This window comes from Octopus bimaculoides, chromosome 1 (assembly GCF_001194135.2).
Source record: "Octopus bimaculoides isolate UCB-OBI-ISO-001 chromosome 1, ASM119413v2, whole genome shotgun sequence".
Lineage (NCBI taxonomy): Eukaryota > Metazoa > Mollusca > Cephalopoda > Octopoda > Octopodidae > Octopus > Octopus bimaculoides.
The window spans coordinates 107,138,362-107,159,025 of NC_068981.1; the positions used below are offsets into that span (position 1 = coordinate 107,138,362).

General features: G+C 35.3%; 1 protein-coding gene across 14 annotated transcripts in view; it reads left to right on the forward strand.

The window, feature by feature from the left end:
* The window catches only part of LOC106872289 (polypeptide N-acetylgalactosaminyltransferase 1), a 527,244-nt gene that overhangs the window by 477,217 nt on the left and 29,363 nt on the right, over positions 1–20,664 (forward strand). For all 14 annotated transcript variants that reach the window (XM_014919219.2, XM_052969062.1, XM_052969078.1 and 11 more), the window contains 4 exons: positions 1,374–1,491; positions 7,192–7,372; positions 15,218–15,357; positions 15,748–15,846. In XM_014919219.2, the coding sequence (XP_014774705.1) occupies positions 1,374–1,491; positions 7,192–7,372; positions 15,218–15,357; positions 15,748–15,846 (538 nt within the window). The remainder of the gene's footprint in view (positions 1–1,373; positions 1,492–7,191; positions 7,373–15,217; positions 15,358–15,747; positions 15,847–20,664) is intronic.

A 20,664-nucleotide genomic window follows, 5' to 3' on the forward strand; every position in this document is an offset into this window, starting at 1 on the left:
ATATATAATATTTATATGATATTTGTATATAATATATATATTCATATATAATATATATAAAAAATACAAAAATGGGACAAGAACACAAAACATCCAGTCAGTTAGGTGATACAAAAAAGGGACAACAAAACGTCTAGACAGACAATACAAAGAAAACAAGGACGAGTCATCCAGAGTTTTCTTTCTTCAGTCAAGTTCCAGATTATCTTTGCAATTTCGGCCGGTTATACTCGAGATTGCTCCAATCTGGCCAGCCCCAAGAAAAAACTACATACAACAGCCTTCTTTCAGTTTCTTATTTCTTTATTGCCCACAAGGGGCTAAACATAGAGGGGACAAACAAGGACAGACAAAGGATCAAGTCGATTAGATCGACCCCAGTGCATAACTGGTACTTAATTTAGTGACCCCGAAAGGATAAAAGGCAAAGTCGACCTCAGCGGAATTTGAACTCAGAACGTAATGGCAGACGAAATGGCGCTAAGCATTTTGCCCAGTGTGCTAACGTTTCTGCCAGTTCGCTTTCTTTCAGTTCCTGCCTACCAAATCCTCTCCCAAGGCTTTGGTTTGTCTGAAGCTATAGTAGAAGACACTTGCCTGAGGTGCCATGCAGTAGGTCTGAACCCAAAACCATGTGGTTGGGACACAAACTTCTTATCATACTGAGCCCTACCTTGAAGATTTTTAGTCAAACAAATCAACCCCAGAACTTAGTTTTTTAAAAGACTGGTACTTATTCTATTGACCTCTTTCGATAAGCCATTAAGTTATGGTGGTGCGGGACAAGCACAGACATGAAGTTACACACACACACACACACACACATATATATATATATGTATATACATACATATATACACACACATACATACATATATATACATACACACAACAAGCTTCTTTCAGTTTCCATCTACCAAATCCACTTGCAAGGCTTTGGTCATTCCAAGGCGATAGCAGAAGATACTAGTATTTATCTATCTATCAATTTATACACACACACACACACACACAAATTGTTTCAGTAACTTGACTGTGGCCAAGCTAAGAACCTCTTTGAAAGGTTTTTAGTCAATAAAGCAATTTATTTCTAAGTGTGGTAATTCTATTGGTGTCATATGCCAAACTGGTAAGTTACAAAGATGTAAACAAACCAACACTCATTGTCAAGAGATGGGCTTTTTTCACTTTCTGTCTACCAGATCCATTCACAAAGCCTTTGTCAGCCCAGGACAATTGTTGAAGACATCTGCTGAAGGTGCCAAGCACTGAGATTGGACTTGGAACCATGTGGCTGGGAAGCAAACTTCTTACAACAGTGAGATTTGCTACCACTATTTACCTCTCTTTTAATTCTATTTTATTTATTGCAGGACTCCAACTATGGCAGGTGGACTGTTTGCCATTGAAAGGGACTATTTCTATGAAATTGGTTCCTATGATGAAGGAATGGATATCTGGGGTGGTGAAAATTTGGAGATGTCATTCCGAGTAAGTGATCTTTGTATTGTCATCATGTGTTGACTTAGTTTTTTTTTCTTATTTATTCAGAAGAGAGGCAGCACTCATTACCTCTGCAAGCCTTCTCAGTATTTAATCTAAACTTCAGTTTTGAACATGAAGAGAACTCCAGAAGGATGCATCCAGCAGGGGAAGGATTGCAAGAAAATATTTAGAGTAGGGGTTGTGTAGTGTGACAGACATTTATGGCTTACAAGAGAAAGGAAAGCATGTGCATCATATCGGCTACTAAGTCAGAGAAGCAGCAGCTGTCGTAATAGCAATAGAAAAGGGGACTTAGTAGTTGTAGTACATGGGTGGGTCTTTACAAGTCAGCTGGATGATTTTTTTTTAGATACAGTCAAAGATGTTTGTGAATAACAGTAGTAATGCAGTTGATATTCTAACATAGAGACAGAGCACCTAGTAAATTAAAAAGAGTTACTGAGAGTAAAATGCACTTAACAGTTAATAATTTTAAATATACATGGTTTGATCAATAAGTATCCGGACTCGCCATAGTAACAAAGCTAAAGCACACAGAGTGAAGCCATTTGGCACAGATTAACCTTGAACTCTGCTGTGTATCTGCACTAAATTGTAACATTCTAGCTCACTTCTACTGTTTACAGTAATGCTTGAAAGGAACATGTGTAGTGTGTGATCATCACATTGACCATGACTGAAAGTTGAGCAGAGAATCTGCATCAAATTTTTCCAAAAGCTTGGCAATACCTGCTCAGAGGCCTACACAAAGTTTTCAAAAAGTTTTCATCTTTCTTGACACAATCAAGGAGATCTTGTGCAATTGAAACCCAGGTGTCTTTTTGGTCAGCTGAAAGCAGTTTTGGTACAAATTTGGCAGACACACATCTCATACCCAACTCTTCAGTGATAACGGACTGAACTGAACCGTAACTGATCTGCATATCCTATGATAACCTATGGATGGTGATTCAACGATTTCCCTCACAGCGGCATGCACATCTGCAATGTTTTCCTCAGTTCTACTGGTTATGGGTCGCCCAGAACGTTTGTCAGTATCAACATTTTTTCGGCCATCTTGGAAACTTCTGAACCACTCGTAAACTTGTGTGCAACTCATACACTCCTGTCCATACACTTTCTGCTACTTTGCAGGTATCACCATGATAACTTTCTTTGTCATGGTCAATGTGACAATCACATGCTACATACCTCCCTTCCAAACACTGCTGTAAACAGCAGAAGTAAGCTAGAATGTTAACACTTAATGTGCATGCATGGCAGAATTCAATCTGTGTCAAGCAGCTTCACTCTGTGTGCTTTAGCTTCATTACTATGGCAACAGTCCAAATACTTATTGATCAGACCTCATAGCTACGTAGATTTCAGCAGTTAAAACATGTAACTGATAGAATCTGTATGCTCACATGCACTTGTGCACACGCACTCATGAACACAGTTCTCAACCTCTAAATCAAGTCAGGGATCTATAGAACCATTGTTTTGCCAACTTTGCAGTGTGCCTGTGAAATATGGATTGTTTACAGCTGGCATGCCAAAAGGCTTCATGAAGTGCCAACACAAATTGCTGTACATTGTCAGCAGGACAAGGTTCTAGATATTGAGGTCCTCAATCACATGGTGTTGCTCAACAGCCACACATTCCTATGTGAATCCCTGCTGTACTGGTTCAGTCATATTGCATAATGGATAACAATCAAATTCTCAACATCTTTTGTACAGCTAGATGGTTGAAAATAAATGTTCAGTTGATGGGCAGGGCACATGCTACAATATTCTTAAGGCATTCATAAAAGACTTCAGCATTAATCCTGAATCATGAGAGAATCTTGCGGCTGAGGAATATACTGTGGAGTTTCATAAGAAAAGTATGTGGACAAGTGAAATGATAAATTGAGATAATTCAGAGCCACCTGCACACTCTTTTGTCCTGAAAGCCTGGAAAGTGTCATGGACCTGTCCTTCATCTGATAAAGCCATAATTAAAAAATGAATGTACTATACAAATATATGTTATATAAGCAAAAAGTAACAGATAACCAGACAATTATTTGTTGTTTATTAATTTAAAATATACTTTGCTAGTCTATAGAAAACACTAACAACCTCATGTGAGAAATTTTACAGTATGAGGGAGTACCCAAAAGTGGCTGGAGTTTTGCATTATTTTATTCACTTAGTTTTACAGGTTTACACTTTTATTGCCTTCAAAGTATTTTCCATAGAAGCAATACATCAGCCAAGATGCATTTCCCACTGTCCAAAGCAGTCTGGAAACTCTTGTGATACCATTTCATGTCTCCATTTTTTTCTTCACCTCTTCCACATCTGCAAATTCCATAGCACCAGCTTTCATCACCAGTGATGACCTTCAAATAAGGTTCGGATCAACTTCCAACTGTTCTTTCAGTTCACAACATGCTTTTGATCTTCCAGTCATGACTGCTTTTGATCTTCCATGAGCAAGCGAGGCACAAATTTTGCTGCAATTCTTTTCATTCACAATTCCTCACTCAAAATTTGTTGGCAAAAGCTCCAGGACACACCAGTCATAACAACAAGTTTGTCAGTTGTTCAGTGACAGTCCGCTAAGATCAGTTCATGAGCTTTCATGATGTTTTCATGCATTTGGGAGGTTGACAGCTGCACTGAACAAAATTGGTCTTCAAGCAACAAGTGATCATTCCTTGTGTTTTGCTCATGGCAGAGTCCTTGTTAGCAGTTTGAAGCATAACAACTGTTTTGGCTGCCGTTTTCCCCAGCAGAAAACAGGATTTCACAGAAACCTGTTGTTCCTTCAATTCACCTATCACAAAAATCAATGAACAGGGGAGAAGCACCACGACATGGTGTTATGACCTTACTGGACAATGCCAGTCAGTACTGATGTCTTGAGGGTTGCATGAAGTGGCTTCTAGTTGTGGAAGCCTGAACTACAATGGTCTTGTCTTACAGAGAATGTTTCTTATTTCTTTACTGCCCACAAGGGGCTACACACAGAGGGGACAAACAAATTGAGTCGATTATGTCGACCCCAGTGCGTAACTGGTACTTATTTAATCGACGCCCCCAAAAGGATGAAAGGCAAAGTCGACTTCGGCGGAATTTGAACTCAGAACGTAAAGACAGACGAAATACTGCTAAGCATTTCACTCAGCATGCTAACGTTTCTGCCGGCTCGCCACCTTCAGAGAATGTTTCTGGTTACTTTTGGGTACCCCCTTGTATATCTGTGTTGAAAGTTTAGAAATTTGTGGTTGTCGACCTTTATGTATAAATAATACAGCTGTCATGCAAAGGCAAAGGTGATGCATTAGCTACAAATAATTAAAGAGGTATCAAATTGTTGGATCAGGTGATGAAAGTCACGGAGATGGTCATAGCCCAACTAATTACAGAGAGAGTTAGTTTAGACGAGATACAGTTTAGGTTTGTGCCAGGGAGAAGCACCACTGATGCTATATTTCTGGTAAGACAGCTGCAGGAGAAATATCTAGCCAAAGATAAACCTCTATACTTGGCTTTCGTTGACATGGGGAAAGCCTTTGATAGGGTCCCCCAACTCCTTATCTGGTGGTCAATGTGGAAACTACGGATAGATGAGGGGTTAGTGAGAGCTGTACAGGCCATGTACAGGGATGCTGTCAATAAGGTGATGGTTGGCAACGAGTATAGTGAAGAATTCCGGGTAGGGATCCACCAAAAATCAGTCCTCAACCATAGTCCTCCAGGCAATAACAGAGGAATTCAAGACAGGATGCCCCTGAGAGCTCCTCTATGCTGATGACCTTGCTCTAATAGCTGCCCTGAACAAGGTTGGTCTTCAAGCAACACATGATCATTCCTTGTGTTTTCTCATGGCAGCATCCTTGTAAGCAGTTTGAAGCATGACAACTGTTTTGGCTGCCGTTTTTCTTCACTATCAAAACTAGAGAAGTTTCATGTGTGGAAGCAAGGTCTAGAATCGAAGAGCTTTAGAGTCAATCTGGCAAAAACCAAAGTCTTAGTAAGTAGGAAGGCAGACAAATCACAAATCCCTTCTGGATCTGTAGGAAAGGCATAGGTAGAAACTCTATAAGATGTACCTGGTGTAAGCTATGGATACATAAGACGTGCAGCAATATCAAAGGAAGGCTTACTGGGAAGATAGTTTTTGTGTGTGGCGGATGCACAGGGGCAATAAACACTAAAAACGTACAGAAAACAACTTCTGTCACATGCTAGGGTAAAAAACTAGAAGTAGTTGATAGCTTCCATTACCTAGGTGACCAAGTCAGTCACGGGGGTGGTTGCTCTGAGAGTGTAGCTGCTAGAATAAGAATAGCCTGGGCAAAGTTCAGAGAGCTCCTACCTCTACTGGTGACAAAAGGCCTCTTGCTTAGAGTGAAAGGTAGACTGTATGATGCATGTATGCAAACTGCCATACTACACGGCAGTGAAACATGGGCTGTGGCTGCTGAGGACATGTGTGCAAGAAATGAAGCTAGTATGCTCTGCAGGATGGGTAATGTCAGTGTGCATACACGACAGAGTGTAAGCACCCTGTGAGAAATGTTGGACATAAAAAGCATCAGGTGTGGTGAGCAAGAGAGACAACTGCTCTGCTATGGTCAGGTATTTTGTATGGATGAGGACAGCTGTGTGGAAACATGTGACACCCTAACAGTGGAGGGAATCTGTGGAAGAAGTAGACCCAGGAAGACCTGGGATGAGGTGGTGAAGCATGACCTTCGAACATTGGGCCTCATGGAGGCAATGACAAGTGACCGAGACCTTTGGAGATATACTGTGCTTGAGAAGAATCTGCAAGCCAAGTGAGACCATAACTGCAGCGTATGCCAGTGTCGCATAACCGGCCCATTTAAGAGTATTCTTCAATAACTGGGCAATAAACTGTGCTTGAGAAGACTTGTTGAGTCGAGTGAAGTTAATATCATGGCTGATACCAGTACTGCCTGACTGACACCTGTGCCAGTGGCACGTAAAAAGCACCATTTGAGCATGGTCAATGGCAGTCCCACCAGACTGGTTCTTGTGTTGGTGACACGTAAAAAGCACTACACAAATGTGGTCAATGCTAATGCCACCTGACTGGTGGCATGTAAAAAGCACCATTCAAGCATAGTTGTTGCCAGTGCCGGTGGCACATACAAAGCACCCACTACACTCTCGGAGTGGTTGGCATTAGGAAGGGCATCCAGCTGTAGAAACCTTACCAGATCAGATTAGAGCCTTGTGCAGCCTCCTGGCTTGCCAGTCCTCAGCCAAACCATCCAACCCATGCCAGCATGGAAAGCAGACATTAAACGATAATGATGAAGTCATAGCCTTGACTCTTCATAAACTAGGGCTTTTTTTTTTCTAATTCTCTACTTAATTAAACTATGAACCAAACACTACATTGTACTCCATCTAAATATCAATAATGCATGGGAATCTCTCCCCATCAGACTTTAGTTATGTAATTTCCTAATTTCACATTAATTTTATCAGTATCACTCCTCCCCTCCAGTATAGCTCTGTGTAGTGTGGTTCTTCACACACTGCAATTAAGTCAATATTGTGTCAATGAGAAGAAGAATTAACAGAATATCTACAAGCTCACTGAGGGGTTGTTATTCAATTGTCAACTGCTCTATTCTTTTGTGATATCATTTGAACTTAAATTTCTTGCATTTTTTTTAGATTTGGATGTGTGGTGGGCAAATATTTATTGTCACTTGCTCCAGAGTTGGGCATGTATTCAGGAAGACCTCACCTTATTCTTGGCCTGGTGGTGTAGCACGTATTATTAACCACAATACAATGCGAATTGTAGAAGTTTGGATGGATGAATACAAAGAATTTTTCTATAAAATAAATCCTGGTAATGTACAAATTTTTCTAGATAATTTTTTGTGTCATTTCCTCAAATATTTTGGGGGTCATTGCATAGAGAAAAAGTAAAATACTTATGCTGTAAATACGGTAGATTTCATATTTGTGTCATCATGCATGATTATTTTTTTTGCATTGACTTGGTCACTGGAGAAGCAGTTCTAAAGTCAACAGCTAGTTTTTAAAAAATAGATAAGCAGTTAATGATAAAGCAGGATAGACTTTTGTTTCCTTTAAATATAGTGACTACTAATACACCTCTTGTTTTCTATTATCTACAGAATGTCTTCTTTGAAAGTCACTCTTATAATTACTAATATTCCTCATAAGTTATGGATTTCTGCTGTGAAGTTTGAAGAGTGATTTTATATCTTTAAAATCATATTTTTAAACATTTAGTAATAGATCATTATAAATTTGTTGTCTTTCAATTGAAAGTGCCTCCTCTGATCAAAGATTGCCCAAAGTTCTTCAAGAGCAAGAAGTACATTACTTTAAATAGCAATAACTGAAAAGTTGAGAAGTATTTGTTGGTAAATATTTACCAAAGTAACTCAACCCACAAACCAACAAAAAAATCCCAGGCATTCAAAAAAAAAAAAAACAGGAAAATTGTGTTGGTAATTTGATAATATTATTGCACAACTGAAATAAAATAGATTACAAATACAGTATGTAATTGCATGGATAGAAACCTTACACAGTGTGGAAACCTCTCAAAACATATGAAATGTTTTTGAAAAATTTTAAAGTTGACACTTTTATGTTGTCTGTAATAGAAAAGGCTCAAGCATTTACATGTAAAACAAAGCTAAGAGATCGCTCTCCAAATGTTTATTTGCTTTGTATAAAGTTAGAATCTTCATATTTTTTTCTCATTTGCTTTTGTTTATTCCTTTGTTATTTTATAATCCTGTTAATGCCCTTTCTAAATACTTCATATTTCTCATTGAGTTGCTATGTATTGCTCACAAAATTTATTTTCATTGTGTTCTTCCCACATAAAAATCTCCATTCCTATTAAACCAAATGGTTGAAGTTTGGTAGTATGAATGAATACATTCCTAAGAATGCAGAATTTTACTTATGTTACACACATACACACACACACACACACTGTAATGTAATAAATATATAGCCTGCTATGTTTTGTGATAGAAGGCACTAGTGGGAAAAACTCGCCATGTTGTACTGATGAACTTTGCACTTTTTTCTTCTCTGTTTTTTTTCATACTCTCTTCATTTTTTTCCTCTTAATCCTTTCTGTTGAAGAGCATAGGCTCAAAATGTAAAAGACTTTTCCATTTTTCCCGAGCATTAAACTAATACACCTACTTACTGTTCTTACACCTGTCTTCGTCTTTTGTTTTCTGTAAATTTGAACTATATATATATGTTTGCTGAGTCAAAACAGGAGGAATAGAACTCAATATGTAAATGGAAATATTTTTTTTTATTGGTTGAAAGCTACATGAGTGACTCATGGGGCCAAAAGTTTCATGCGTTGCACTTACCCTATTTGATAAGTGCAATGCAAAGAATTTTTAACCTTTGATTTATGTAACTTTACATTATATTCTGCAAAGCGTGCACTTACCAGTACATTCTGCAAAGTGTGGACTCTTTAATCTTGTCAAGTGCATGGCACCTCTTTAATGATGGTGGCACAAAAGAAAGCACTCAATACAGTCTGTAAAGTGGTTGATTTAGGAAGAGCATCTAGGCACAAGCCAAGCCAAAATGAAATGCAAGTTAGATGAGTTCTCCACTCCTATCCATTTAGGTGATCAGACCAATTCAACCTATCCTAGCATGGACATTGGATTTAAGTCGATGATGATGTGTGTAAAGTTAGTGTAGCTTCAATCTCTCTCTCTCTCTTTTCTCTCACTCACACACACACATCGTTTTTTATAATTTGTGTTCTCTTGTTTGTCTATAAATATCCTTCCAATTTTTGTGTCCATTTTATTCATTCTTTTCTGTTTTTTATTTGATAGTTTATGCCTATGTTTTGTTTTCTTATTACTTGTTCTTTGGCTTCTGTAGGCCCTTATAGGTTAGTGAGATTTCTATTCATCAACCACTTTATCATCATCATTATCAATTTTTCTAGAGTTGCATGAATTGGATAGTTTTAATAAATTTGAATATGTTGGAGTGATTTTTATAGTTCAAAGCTCTTTCTATCAATTATTTCTCAACTATGAAGTAAAAGTATAACCTGTTTATCAGCCGAGCAGGCTGGAACTGGCTTAGTCACAGCACAATTATACTTCAAAGTATTTTGCTACTTTCACTCCATGTTAGATACATTATTTGGATTCTGTTATCCTTTCTCATAATAAAATATTTACACTTAATTCACTGCCTGCAGTCTTTTTCAGTGACCCAGATATATATTTAACATTGTTCTTATGTAGCCTTCTCTCATTAACTAGTCTTCGTTACATCAGTGTCCTATTTAAAATGTTTTTTGATTTTATTCCTCTCTCTCAATTTCCATTTATAATTATGTCCAAGTACCCCACACTGTCATTAAAATGCTCCAGAAAACCATTTCTAAATGCAAATAATTTCTCATGCCTTGTACTGAACAGTGAAATGGGAATGGAACATGTTTGACAAACATATAATTGAAGTTATGTATATGCTTTGATGAGGGACAGTTGTCGTTATCATATTCTTCTTTTTCATGTCATGATCAATGAATCAACACCTTAATTCCTCTACAAGCAATTTTACCCAGTAAAATCATTAAGAGAGGTCAGTGTTGATGTCTCAGACTGCTAGTAGAAATCCAAATATTTATATTTCCATTTATTCTACTGTTTCTTCTTATTGCTACTACTTATGCTCTTTTCTTTCATACTGTTGATTTTGCTGCAACCTATTTACATGGCTTCTCTTATTTATACTGCTTCTTACATTATTTCCTGTTTGCATTTGCTTCAACAATTTTTTATTTGTAAATATAATTTACAAATATTACTGCTTTTCCTTTTGTTTTTTTGATTCCTACATATTCTGCTTCTTCTATTGTTTTCCAATATATATTTACTGACTGATTCTTTTCTAACCTACTTCTACTGATGTATAATTCTTATATTGTCTTTTCCTTTTTTAATTTCCAATGCTAATTTCTGTTTATATTGACTGATACTTCTTATTTATATTGATACTCACTTCTTTAGATCATGCTAAACATAGTGTTTCATGCTTATGTTGCTTCTACTGTATCTTATATTGGATTGTCATACAATACAATTATTTATATTAGTTGTTTTGCAGAAGAAGAACATAAGCCATTGACATTAGAGGTTATCTGAGGTTCAGTTTAAACTTTTGTTGAGAAAAGAAGGATGATGCAATGGTGGAGTAATTCTGATGGAGGAAAGATTTAACGAAGTTGTTTAGTTTGGGGTCATGGGGAGGTAGAATGTGACAGTAAGAGTGATTAGAAAAGAAGAAATAGAGATTTAGTAGATTTTCTTGCAAGTGTCTTGCATTTGACATCTTCATAGGAACAGGTACTATTATGATCATTCTATTTGTATATCATTGCATGTTGTACATACTCGTTTATAATGTCTCTTTATGCAGTTTTTGTCCCATTTCCTACATATGTTACAAATTAACTATTGACTGTAATATGTAGAAATGTCATTTCAGTTTGTAAGTTCTTTTGACATGGTCTATGATAAACTTGACATCTTTTTCCACCATGCACAACACTGTCTGTCCTCCCTCCTCCCTTCTCTCATTAAAATGTCCGGTTGATTTAAGAAAATCATTTTTTTTTAGTTCAAGTTCTGCTGTTGATAAAAAAAAAAAGTATTGGTATGTGTGCATGCATATGCATTTGGGCAAAAGCTATATCCAAGGAAAATTGCTTTGACAGTTGATAACTGCAGGTCTTCTGCAATGGAACAATTTCCATAAGCTAGTAAAAGCAATGAATTAAACCTGAGAGTATAAGAAATATTTTAAAGAGTCTTTGTTAAATTAGAAATGCTCAACTGAGGAGGATAATTAAAAAAATAAAACAGCTAACTCATCATCATCGTCGTCGTCCTCGTTTAATGTCCACTTTCTATGCTGGCATGGGTTGGATGGTTTGACTGAGGGCTGGCAAGCCAGAAGGCTGCACCAGGCTCCAATCCAATCTGGCAATGTTTCTACAACTGGATGCCCTCCCTAATGCCAACTACTCCAAGAGTGTAGTGGATGCTTTTTACATGCCACCGGCATGAGGGCCAGTCAGGCGGTACTAGCATTAGCCATGCTTGAATGGTGCTATTTACATACCACTAGCATGGGAGCCAGTCAGACAGCACCGGCAACAACCACACTCGAATGATGCTTTTTACATGCCACCGGCACGGGAACCAGTCAGGCAGCGCTGGCAACGATCACGCTCGAATGGTGCTTTTTATGTGCGACTGGCATGGGACCAATCAGGCAACACTGACATTGACCATGCTTGAATGGTGCTTTTTACTTGCCACCAGCACAGGTGCCAATCAGGCGGTACTGTCATTGGCCATCACAACGACTTCACTTGCCTCAACAGGTCTTTACAAGCGCAGTTTATTGCCCAATGATTGAAGGGTACTCTTAAATGGGCTGGTTATGCTGCACTGGCAAAGGCCACACTTATGATCTCACTTGGTTTGCAAGGTCTTCTCAAATACAGCCTATCTTCAAATGTCTCAGTCACTTGTCATGGCCTCAGTGAGGCCCAACATTCAAAGGTCATGCTCCAACACCTCATCCCAGGTCTTCCTGGGTCTACCTCTTCCACAGGTTCCCTCTACTGCTAGGGTGTGACACTTTTTCACACAGGTGTCCTCATCCATATACAACACATGATCATACCAGCGCAGTCATCTCACTTGCACACAACATCTGATGCTTATTATGTCTGACTTTTCTCTCAGGGTGCTTACACTCTGTTGTGTATGCACACTGACATTACACATCCTGCAGAGCATACTAGCTTCATTCCTTGCAAGCTTACACATGTCCTCAGTAGTCATGGCTCATGTTTCACTGCCATGTAGCATGGCTGTTTGCACACATGTGTCATACAGTCTGCCTTTCACTCTAAGTGAGAAGCTCTTTGTCACCAGCAGAGGTAGGAGCTCTCTGAACTTTGCCCAGGCTATTCTTATTCTAGCAGCTACACTCTCAGAGCAACCACCACCACTCCTGACTTGGTCACCTAGATAGCGGAAGCTATCAACTAATTTTAGTTTTTTCCCTGGAATGTGACAGAAGCTGTTTTCTGCACATTTTCAGTCTTTACTGCCCCTGAACATTTGCCACACACAAAAACTATCTTCCCAGCTAGCCTTCTTTGATATTGCTGCACCTCTTATGTATCCATAGCTTACACCAGGTACATCTTATAGAGTTTCTACCTACACTTTTTCTACAGATCGAGCAGGGCCATCTACCTGAAGGGATTTGTGTTTTGTCTGCCTTTCTACTTATTAAGACTTTGGTTTTTGCTAGATTGACTCTAAGGCCCTTTGATTCTAAACCTTGCTTCCACACCTGAAACTTCTCCTCTAGTTTTGATAGTGACTGAGCTATTAGAGCAAAGTCATCAGCATAGATAAGCTCCCAGGGGCATCCTGTCTTAAATTCTTCTGTTATTGCCTGGAGGACTATGATGAATAAGAGGGGGCTGAGGACTGAATCTTGGTGGACCCCTACTCCTACCCGGAATTCTTCACTATACTTGTTGCCACCTTACTGACAGCATCCCTGTACATGGCCTATACAGCTCTCACTAACCACTCATTTATCCCTAGTTTCTGCATTGACCACCACTTAAGTGATCAGGGGACCCTGTCAAAGGCTTTCTCCATGTCAATGAAAGGCAGGTACAGAGGTTTATTTTTGGCTAGGTATTTGTCCTGCAGCTGTCTTACCAGAAAATAGCATCAGTGATGCTTTTCCCTGGCACAAACCCAACCTGCATCTCATCTAGACTGACTCTCTCCCTAATTAGTTGGGCTATGACTCTCTCCGTGACTTTCATTACCCCTCTCTAATTATTCGTATCTAATGCATCACCTTTAACTTTGTAGCAGTTGAGTATGGTACTGACACACCAGTCATTGGGTATGACTCCGTGTATCACTTGATTGACTATAAGGGTGACTAGACTATAGCCAACGCTACCAGATATTTTAAGCATCTCTGTGGTGATTCCTGATGGGCCAGGGGCTTTCCGTCTTCATATCCTTAATTGCTTTATCTACCATAGCAGAAATAAACAGCAATTAAATTGTAACTGTTGAGGAAGCTATAGTACCTATTGGGAAAGTATGTCATTGTTTTTAAAATTTTGAAGAAATTAAGATGACACAGGATGGTGATGTATTGTGTATTAAATTATGTAGTTTGCTTTTATGCTCAAATTTTCTCAAAGGGCAACTTAATTTTTCATTTCATTTCATGGCTTATGAAATAAATGTCATGAATAAATTACTGTTAAATTAACAGATGGTCTAATACCCAGCCTGACTACAATGCAGCATTTGAGTTGGTGAGAGTACTTACTGTTCCTCCAACATTCATTGTACTTGTTTCATAAGAATGAAACTTATTTAAAAGCACTATGTCTGCATTACATGTCTTCCTGTATGATTGCTCTATTGTTTCAGCCTGTGTTAGATATATATAACCTTTACATTGTCCTTATCATTACCATGGTTATTTCAAGTGCCCCTCACATTGCCTATCCATAAGTGCAGTCATCTCTTCTGTTGACATGAGATGATGCCTCTAAAACCTATCTGACCCCTTAGTTCATTCTCAGCAGGTCTTCCACTTAGAATGTCCATTTCTCATTATCATTTACTTTTTATAAGTTTTTTTTGCTTATTTCTGTCTTTTCCTACAAATCATGTAATAATCAATGTTCATTACAGTTAGTCTGTTAACTTTTATCACAGCTTATGCATTAGCAGACACCTACTATTAAAGTGGACATACAAAAGCATGGGTTCAAGCAGCTAGATAAATAGTACATTTCGGGTTTTTTTATTTTATTTTGTTATTTAATAATAGTGACTTTTTAATGTTGAGGCAGCACAATGAATGTTAATAATTGGCTCCACTATATAATTAGCACTTATTTTATTACTCCCAGAAGTCTGAAAGGTTGACAATAATTGAATCCCTAACTAGAAGGCATTGAATCCAATACAGTAAAGTCTCTATTATTAATTTTGCTTAGGATTATGGCTGATTATTTTATTAGTAACATTTAGAAATATTTTTTTTCACTTAGCTAATCAGTTATTTCATTAAAATGTTCACATTAGTGGGTTACAGGGGTACATTGAGTTAAAATTTTAAGAAAATTAAATAAAGACAAAGGTTTTGTAAAATTGTGTGAAGTTAAATTGGGTTGCCATTCAAATCATTAAAGGTTGCTGCCATCAAAGAATTTCTATTTGAAAGTTTTAGGTTTGATGTATAGATCTTCATTAATATTCCACATTGCAGCTTGTTTTTTTAAACCCTGAATCTTTACTTTGTTGTACATTAACTTAGAAATCTGTATTCAGTTTGCTTAGGTTTCTAACTAATTAGGTCTTAGTTGATGCTAGATAAAGTAATGGTAAGGATGCTGATAATTCCTGTGCTCTTTTTAAGATAAATTTCATAATAGAAAAATAGATATGTTCAGTCTGGTATTAACAATTAATATTATTGAATATTTTACTAAAACTGTAATGAATTGAGACTAGCCTGATTGGGCTTTCGCATCATTGTAAACAAAATAAAATTAAACTTCTCTCTTGATTGATTATAGGTGTAAGGTCAGCTGATTTTGGTGACATTAGTGAGCGTGTTGAATTCCGAAAAAAGAAAAAGTGCAAGTCATTCCGTTGGTACCTTGAGAATATTTACCCTGAATCTCAGATGCCATTGGATTATTATTCTGTTGGAGAGGTGAGTTTACATTATGTATTTAATCTATTGTTGTAATCTAATCAAATGGTGTAGCTTGAGTATTGTAGCTTAAATTATTTTCCTATTATTTTGATCTCTCTTGTTAACCAAGTAATAAATTGATTGCATGTAAGTTTAGTAGTATTTCAGATAGATTAACACATTAATGATTGTCCATTGCCTAAACACCATTAAATATGTGTTGTCATATTGCCAATAATAGACATGTTTTACTGCTTTTAATAGAGAAATAATGAGTCTGTAGCACAAAAATCAAATCAGTTGCTTTCAAGAAAATTATACCAGTTACTAAACATTGAGAATACAGCATTGTTATCAGCAGAGGCCATTACATATTACTTATCGTCCTGTTTTAATGTAATTTTCCAGATTCGAAACAAAGCAAGTGGGTTGTGTCTTGATAGTATGGGACGGAAGAGTGGTGAAAAAGTCGGCATGGTATCTTGTCATGGTTTTGGAGGAAATCAGGTCAGACCAATATACTTATTTGCTATTTACCCAATTCTTTATATCTTTCTAATTAAACTTCTTTTTAAACTTGTATACAAATATAAAAGTTAAAAAATATGGTGTTTACTTTAGTATTAATTACATTACAATAAATAATTAGTAATATAAGTTTAAAAATAGTTAAATAAATTTCATGATCTAAAATATTTGAGTATATATTTTAGTGTAGGATTATAAATTTCAATTACATTATATTATTTGAGGTTGTGTATTCTTACTTCAGGAAAAATTCAAGACTGTTTTAATCCAGATATTTTGTAACTGTATTATTAGCGCCTGTTTTGTTGAAATTGCTCAGATTATAACATTCCTTTGGCTAATTAGCTAGCTCTGAGCATTATAGTAGTAACTTACTGCTAATTTCCTGTACTGTAAATTATGAATAATGAAGTGAACTTGTCTGACATAGTTTGAGCCCTGTAATAAAATAATAAAATTTAGTGTTCTAGTTCACATTAACCAAGTGGATACAATCTTGGAACATTAGAGATATATTCACTCGTCTCTCTATGACAGCATAGAAAGTGGATGTAAAATTATGATGATATATGTACGTTTATATGTATGTACATATATACATATATGTAGGCATATATGTGTACATAGACATTCATGTGTGAATATATATGTGTATATATTTGTATATATGTACATATACATGTGTGTTTGTATATATATATATATATGTGTGTGTGTGCGTGTGTGTGTGCAATGGATTAGTGTCATTTATAATACAAATGCTTTCAAAAATATTTATGTTGTAAATTAATTTCATGTTATTCCTTTTAGACAGTCAGACTATTGGAATGGAATATGTATTATAAATTGTATATCAATTTATTTTGGCTTTTTTTTTTTTAAATTTATGTCAAATTAATTTAGTGTGTGAGTGGAAATATAGAAATTACTTTGGGGTCATGTTCAATTTTGGACAATACTCTGTGACTTCCTTTTATACTTTGAATGATTTTTGTGCTTGAATATGAATTAGCAGTATATATGTATTAATGTCTTGGTTTGGTTAATTTTTGTTGAATTAATTTTGTTTACAAGTCAGAATATAGAAATTGCTTAATATCATTTGTTATCATCATTCTAATGTCCACTTCCCTATGCTAGCATAGATTGGGTGGATCTCCACAACAATAAATAGCTATTTGACTTGAAGGCTACACCATAAAAGATTACTAGAAATTAAATTTCCCAGGGGCTCAAGAATAATAAAGGCAACTAATAATACTTTGTGTATATATATATATATAGCTAGTTGATAAAACCTATATTTACTTTAGTGCTATTTGCATAAAGACTGATCATTGAATAGACTTGTTTTGTTATCAATTTCCTTTGTTAAAGTGATTAGCTGGTTGTTTAATATTTTCATTCATCAATGTGAAATTGTGCTTTAAACTTTTTCACTTGTGTGATGAAACAAAAGCAAAAATTTTTATACTATGAACCAAGAAGAAACTTGGTAAATTTTTGACTTGGAAGTAAATGTTTTGAAATTGAGTTTTATTGTAAAGGCTTTTTAAATAAAATTAAGTGAAATTTTATTTCAAAGATTGGAGCAATCTTTATTGATATTTATTGGAAGACATTGTGAGGGAATTTGGTATACTTATACATGATTTATGTATTTAAATCCTGCTGGAGATATTGTATGATCTCCTTGAGACAAAAATAAGCCGTCTGTTTGACATAGCAGATCATCAATCTGAAGAACTCCTGTACGAAATGGTTCTGGAATAATATTTAAACTTACATGCCTCTTCAGCTAATAAGATCATGTTAATGCTATGATGTAAAAGGTGCAGGAAAAATTAGTTAAACTTGCAATAATTAGATTTGGTTCTTTTTATTGAATTAATTGAAGCTTGTATTTATACTTAATTGATTAGCATATTTATGATCTCTCACAAGTTGATTAAATTCCATTATATGGTTCAATTGGTTAGTCTGCTAAAGCAGACTGTAACCAATTGAATGCCTGGAGGTAAATGACAGACACATGCAACACACTAAATAAGATCTAGTTTTTCTCCATATTTTAACATGCTATTGGTTTTTATTTTATCATCACACAAGGGGTAGAATGTTGTCACTTTAGACTAAGATTTACACCAAGAACCAATAAATCAGAAAACTACTCATCAATTATCAACACAAGTATAGTGTTCTATCACTGAATTACCATCCTGGTATACTCTGCTACATTGCTGGTAATGGTTACAGTGTTTTTAATGTAGACTTAATCCAAGAAAATATACAAGCAGTCTGAAAATATTGATTGTCCAACACTACATTGTTGAGGAAATGGCACTGAATCAACTTTATCAAAAATTTCAAAACTATTATCATTAAAGCTTCTTCTTTAAATACATTTCACTTAATATGTATAATGTAAAGTAGTTGAAAGAAAACAATTTTACTTTTACTTTACAAATCTACTCAATGTGAATTTCTTTTCATCAAAATTTTTACTTCGGTCAGCTCAGTATATTATTACCTTAATATGCTATAAGATTACATATATTTATCTATTGAGTATTTTGCTTGTAATGCAGAATTCTTCAACATGTTGCCTACCCAAATATGTTTTGATTCACCATTAAAATATGTAACATTGTTAACTTATTTTGCAGTTACTTGTATTTAATGCATTTATATCATGTTCAGAAAGTATTGCCCAAGTTACTTAAAAAGTCGTGGGCTCTTCCTTTTATTGTTATTGTATATTTGTTAGTCCTCTTCAATTCTGGACATTACTGTATTAATTTCTATTATAATTTACTTAACATGGTTTGTGTATTTGAATGTAAAATTGTTCCATGAGTCATCCAGAAAATTGTTAATTGAGTAATATATTGTTTAGTTTTATGTTTTTATTGTCATCATACATGTATTTACTGATGTAAATGAAAAAACAGTTTTTTAAAAAAGCAGCTGGCTGGTAAGACTATTTTATTCATTGTTCTTTCTTTGCTTTATTTTGAATTTTTGTAATATTTTTAGTTCACCATGGAGTAGTAAATTTACAATGTTTTTGATTATATTCTAGATTGTCATAGTTTGTTTATAATGGGTTTATTATCTAACAAACTACCATTATTATAAGGCTGTGGACTGGTGGATCATTGGAACTGACGATTATTAGAGCATTAGAAAAAATGCCTTGTATCATTTCTTCTAACACTTTACAGTCTGAGTTCAAATCTTACCTAAATCAGCTTAGCTTTTCCTTCTTTCAAATTCATTAAAATAAACTACCAATCTAAGTTCTGGCATTGAGTGTACAGACTAACTCTCCCCTAAAAATGCTGTGGTCTTATACTTAAATCAGAAACTATTATTTTTACATTTGAACTCCTGAAATATCTATCAGCTGAATTTATTTATCACACAGGCATGTAAATGATGTCAACACTGGTATGCAACGACATATTTTCACAACAATATCCAAATTTATCTTCTTGTACTTTATGGCTTGTCTATGTTGTCCATCTAAAGTTGCAATGGCTGATAAGCTGCAATTCTACTTTGTTAGGTACTTTACTTCATGTACTATCTACAGCCAGGAGTATTACATAGGATTTACTGTACTTGACTATCATTTTATTAAAGAAATACAATAAATAAAGTAAATATAAAAATATGGAGATGGAAATGATTTCAAATATAGTAACAGATCATTTCAGCCCATAATACTGAGGTGTAAAGAAATATCATCTCATCATCTCAATATTTGGCATGGAGATATATAGAGCATCTCAATATATTTTGCAGAAGTGTTAGAGGAAGATTATCTTAATACTATTCATATGTTCACTTCTATAATTATGCTTTCACCAATAATACAACTATAACTTGGCTTTGTTAAGATCAATTGAAAAATGTTACTGCATAGACTTTTAGCTAAGCTGTCTGAATAAATCTGAATCACAATTTCTATTATCATTGTTCTTTTTAATTTCATGACAACTTTTTATTCTCCAGTCTACACGTTGCTGCTAAATGTTTCAGCTTTCAGCATTCATCGTCATGTCACTTCTGATGATGCATTTTTACACTGGCAAAGAACAAAAGTAATCAACTTTGATCATGTTGCAACTAGTTCTTTTGGATTGACTCATGTGTATGTTTGCGTATATGTGTGTGTATATATATGTATATATATATATATTATGACAAATTCAATTACACAGTTTTTGCTTTTTTTTGGTGGGGGGAGATGGATTCAAAACTTTGGCAATGTTACAGCTCCAAGAATAAAATAAGACAAAATAATTGGTATGCTTTTTTGCCCCCTCTTTTTCATAAAATGAACATCTCAACTACATATATATATATATACTAGCCAATGAAAAATGCAGATGCATAGTAACAATATTATTAACAATTAAACCTGGAAAAGTATAGGACAAGAAAAATCTCATTAAAATTAGAGCTTAAAATATTGCTGCTAAAATTTAAATTTTTTATTTTTTTATTAATTCATTTAGTACAAAAAATAAAATTAAAATAAAAAAGGAAAAGTGAAATTAATTGAATTTTTTTTTAAATATGGAAATGTACCTAAGAGGTACTTTTTAATTTTAGCGACAATATTTTAAGCTCTAATTTTAATGAGTTTTTCCTTGTCCTTTACCAGGTTTAATTTTTAAGAATATTGTTACTATACACCTGCATTTTTCATTGGGTAGTCCAGTGTTTTTACAGGCATTGCAATAATAGTAAAATTTGAATTAAAAATATATAAAATTACCATTTTTTGCA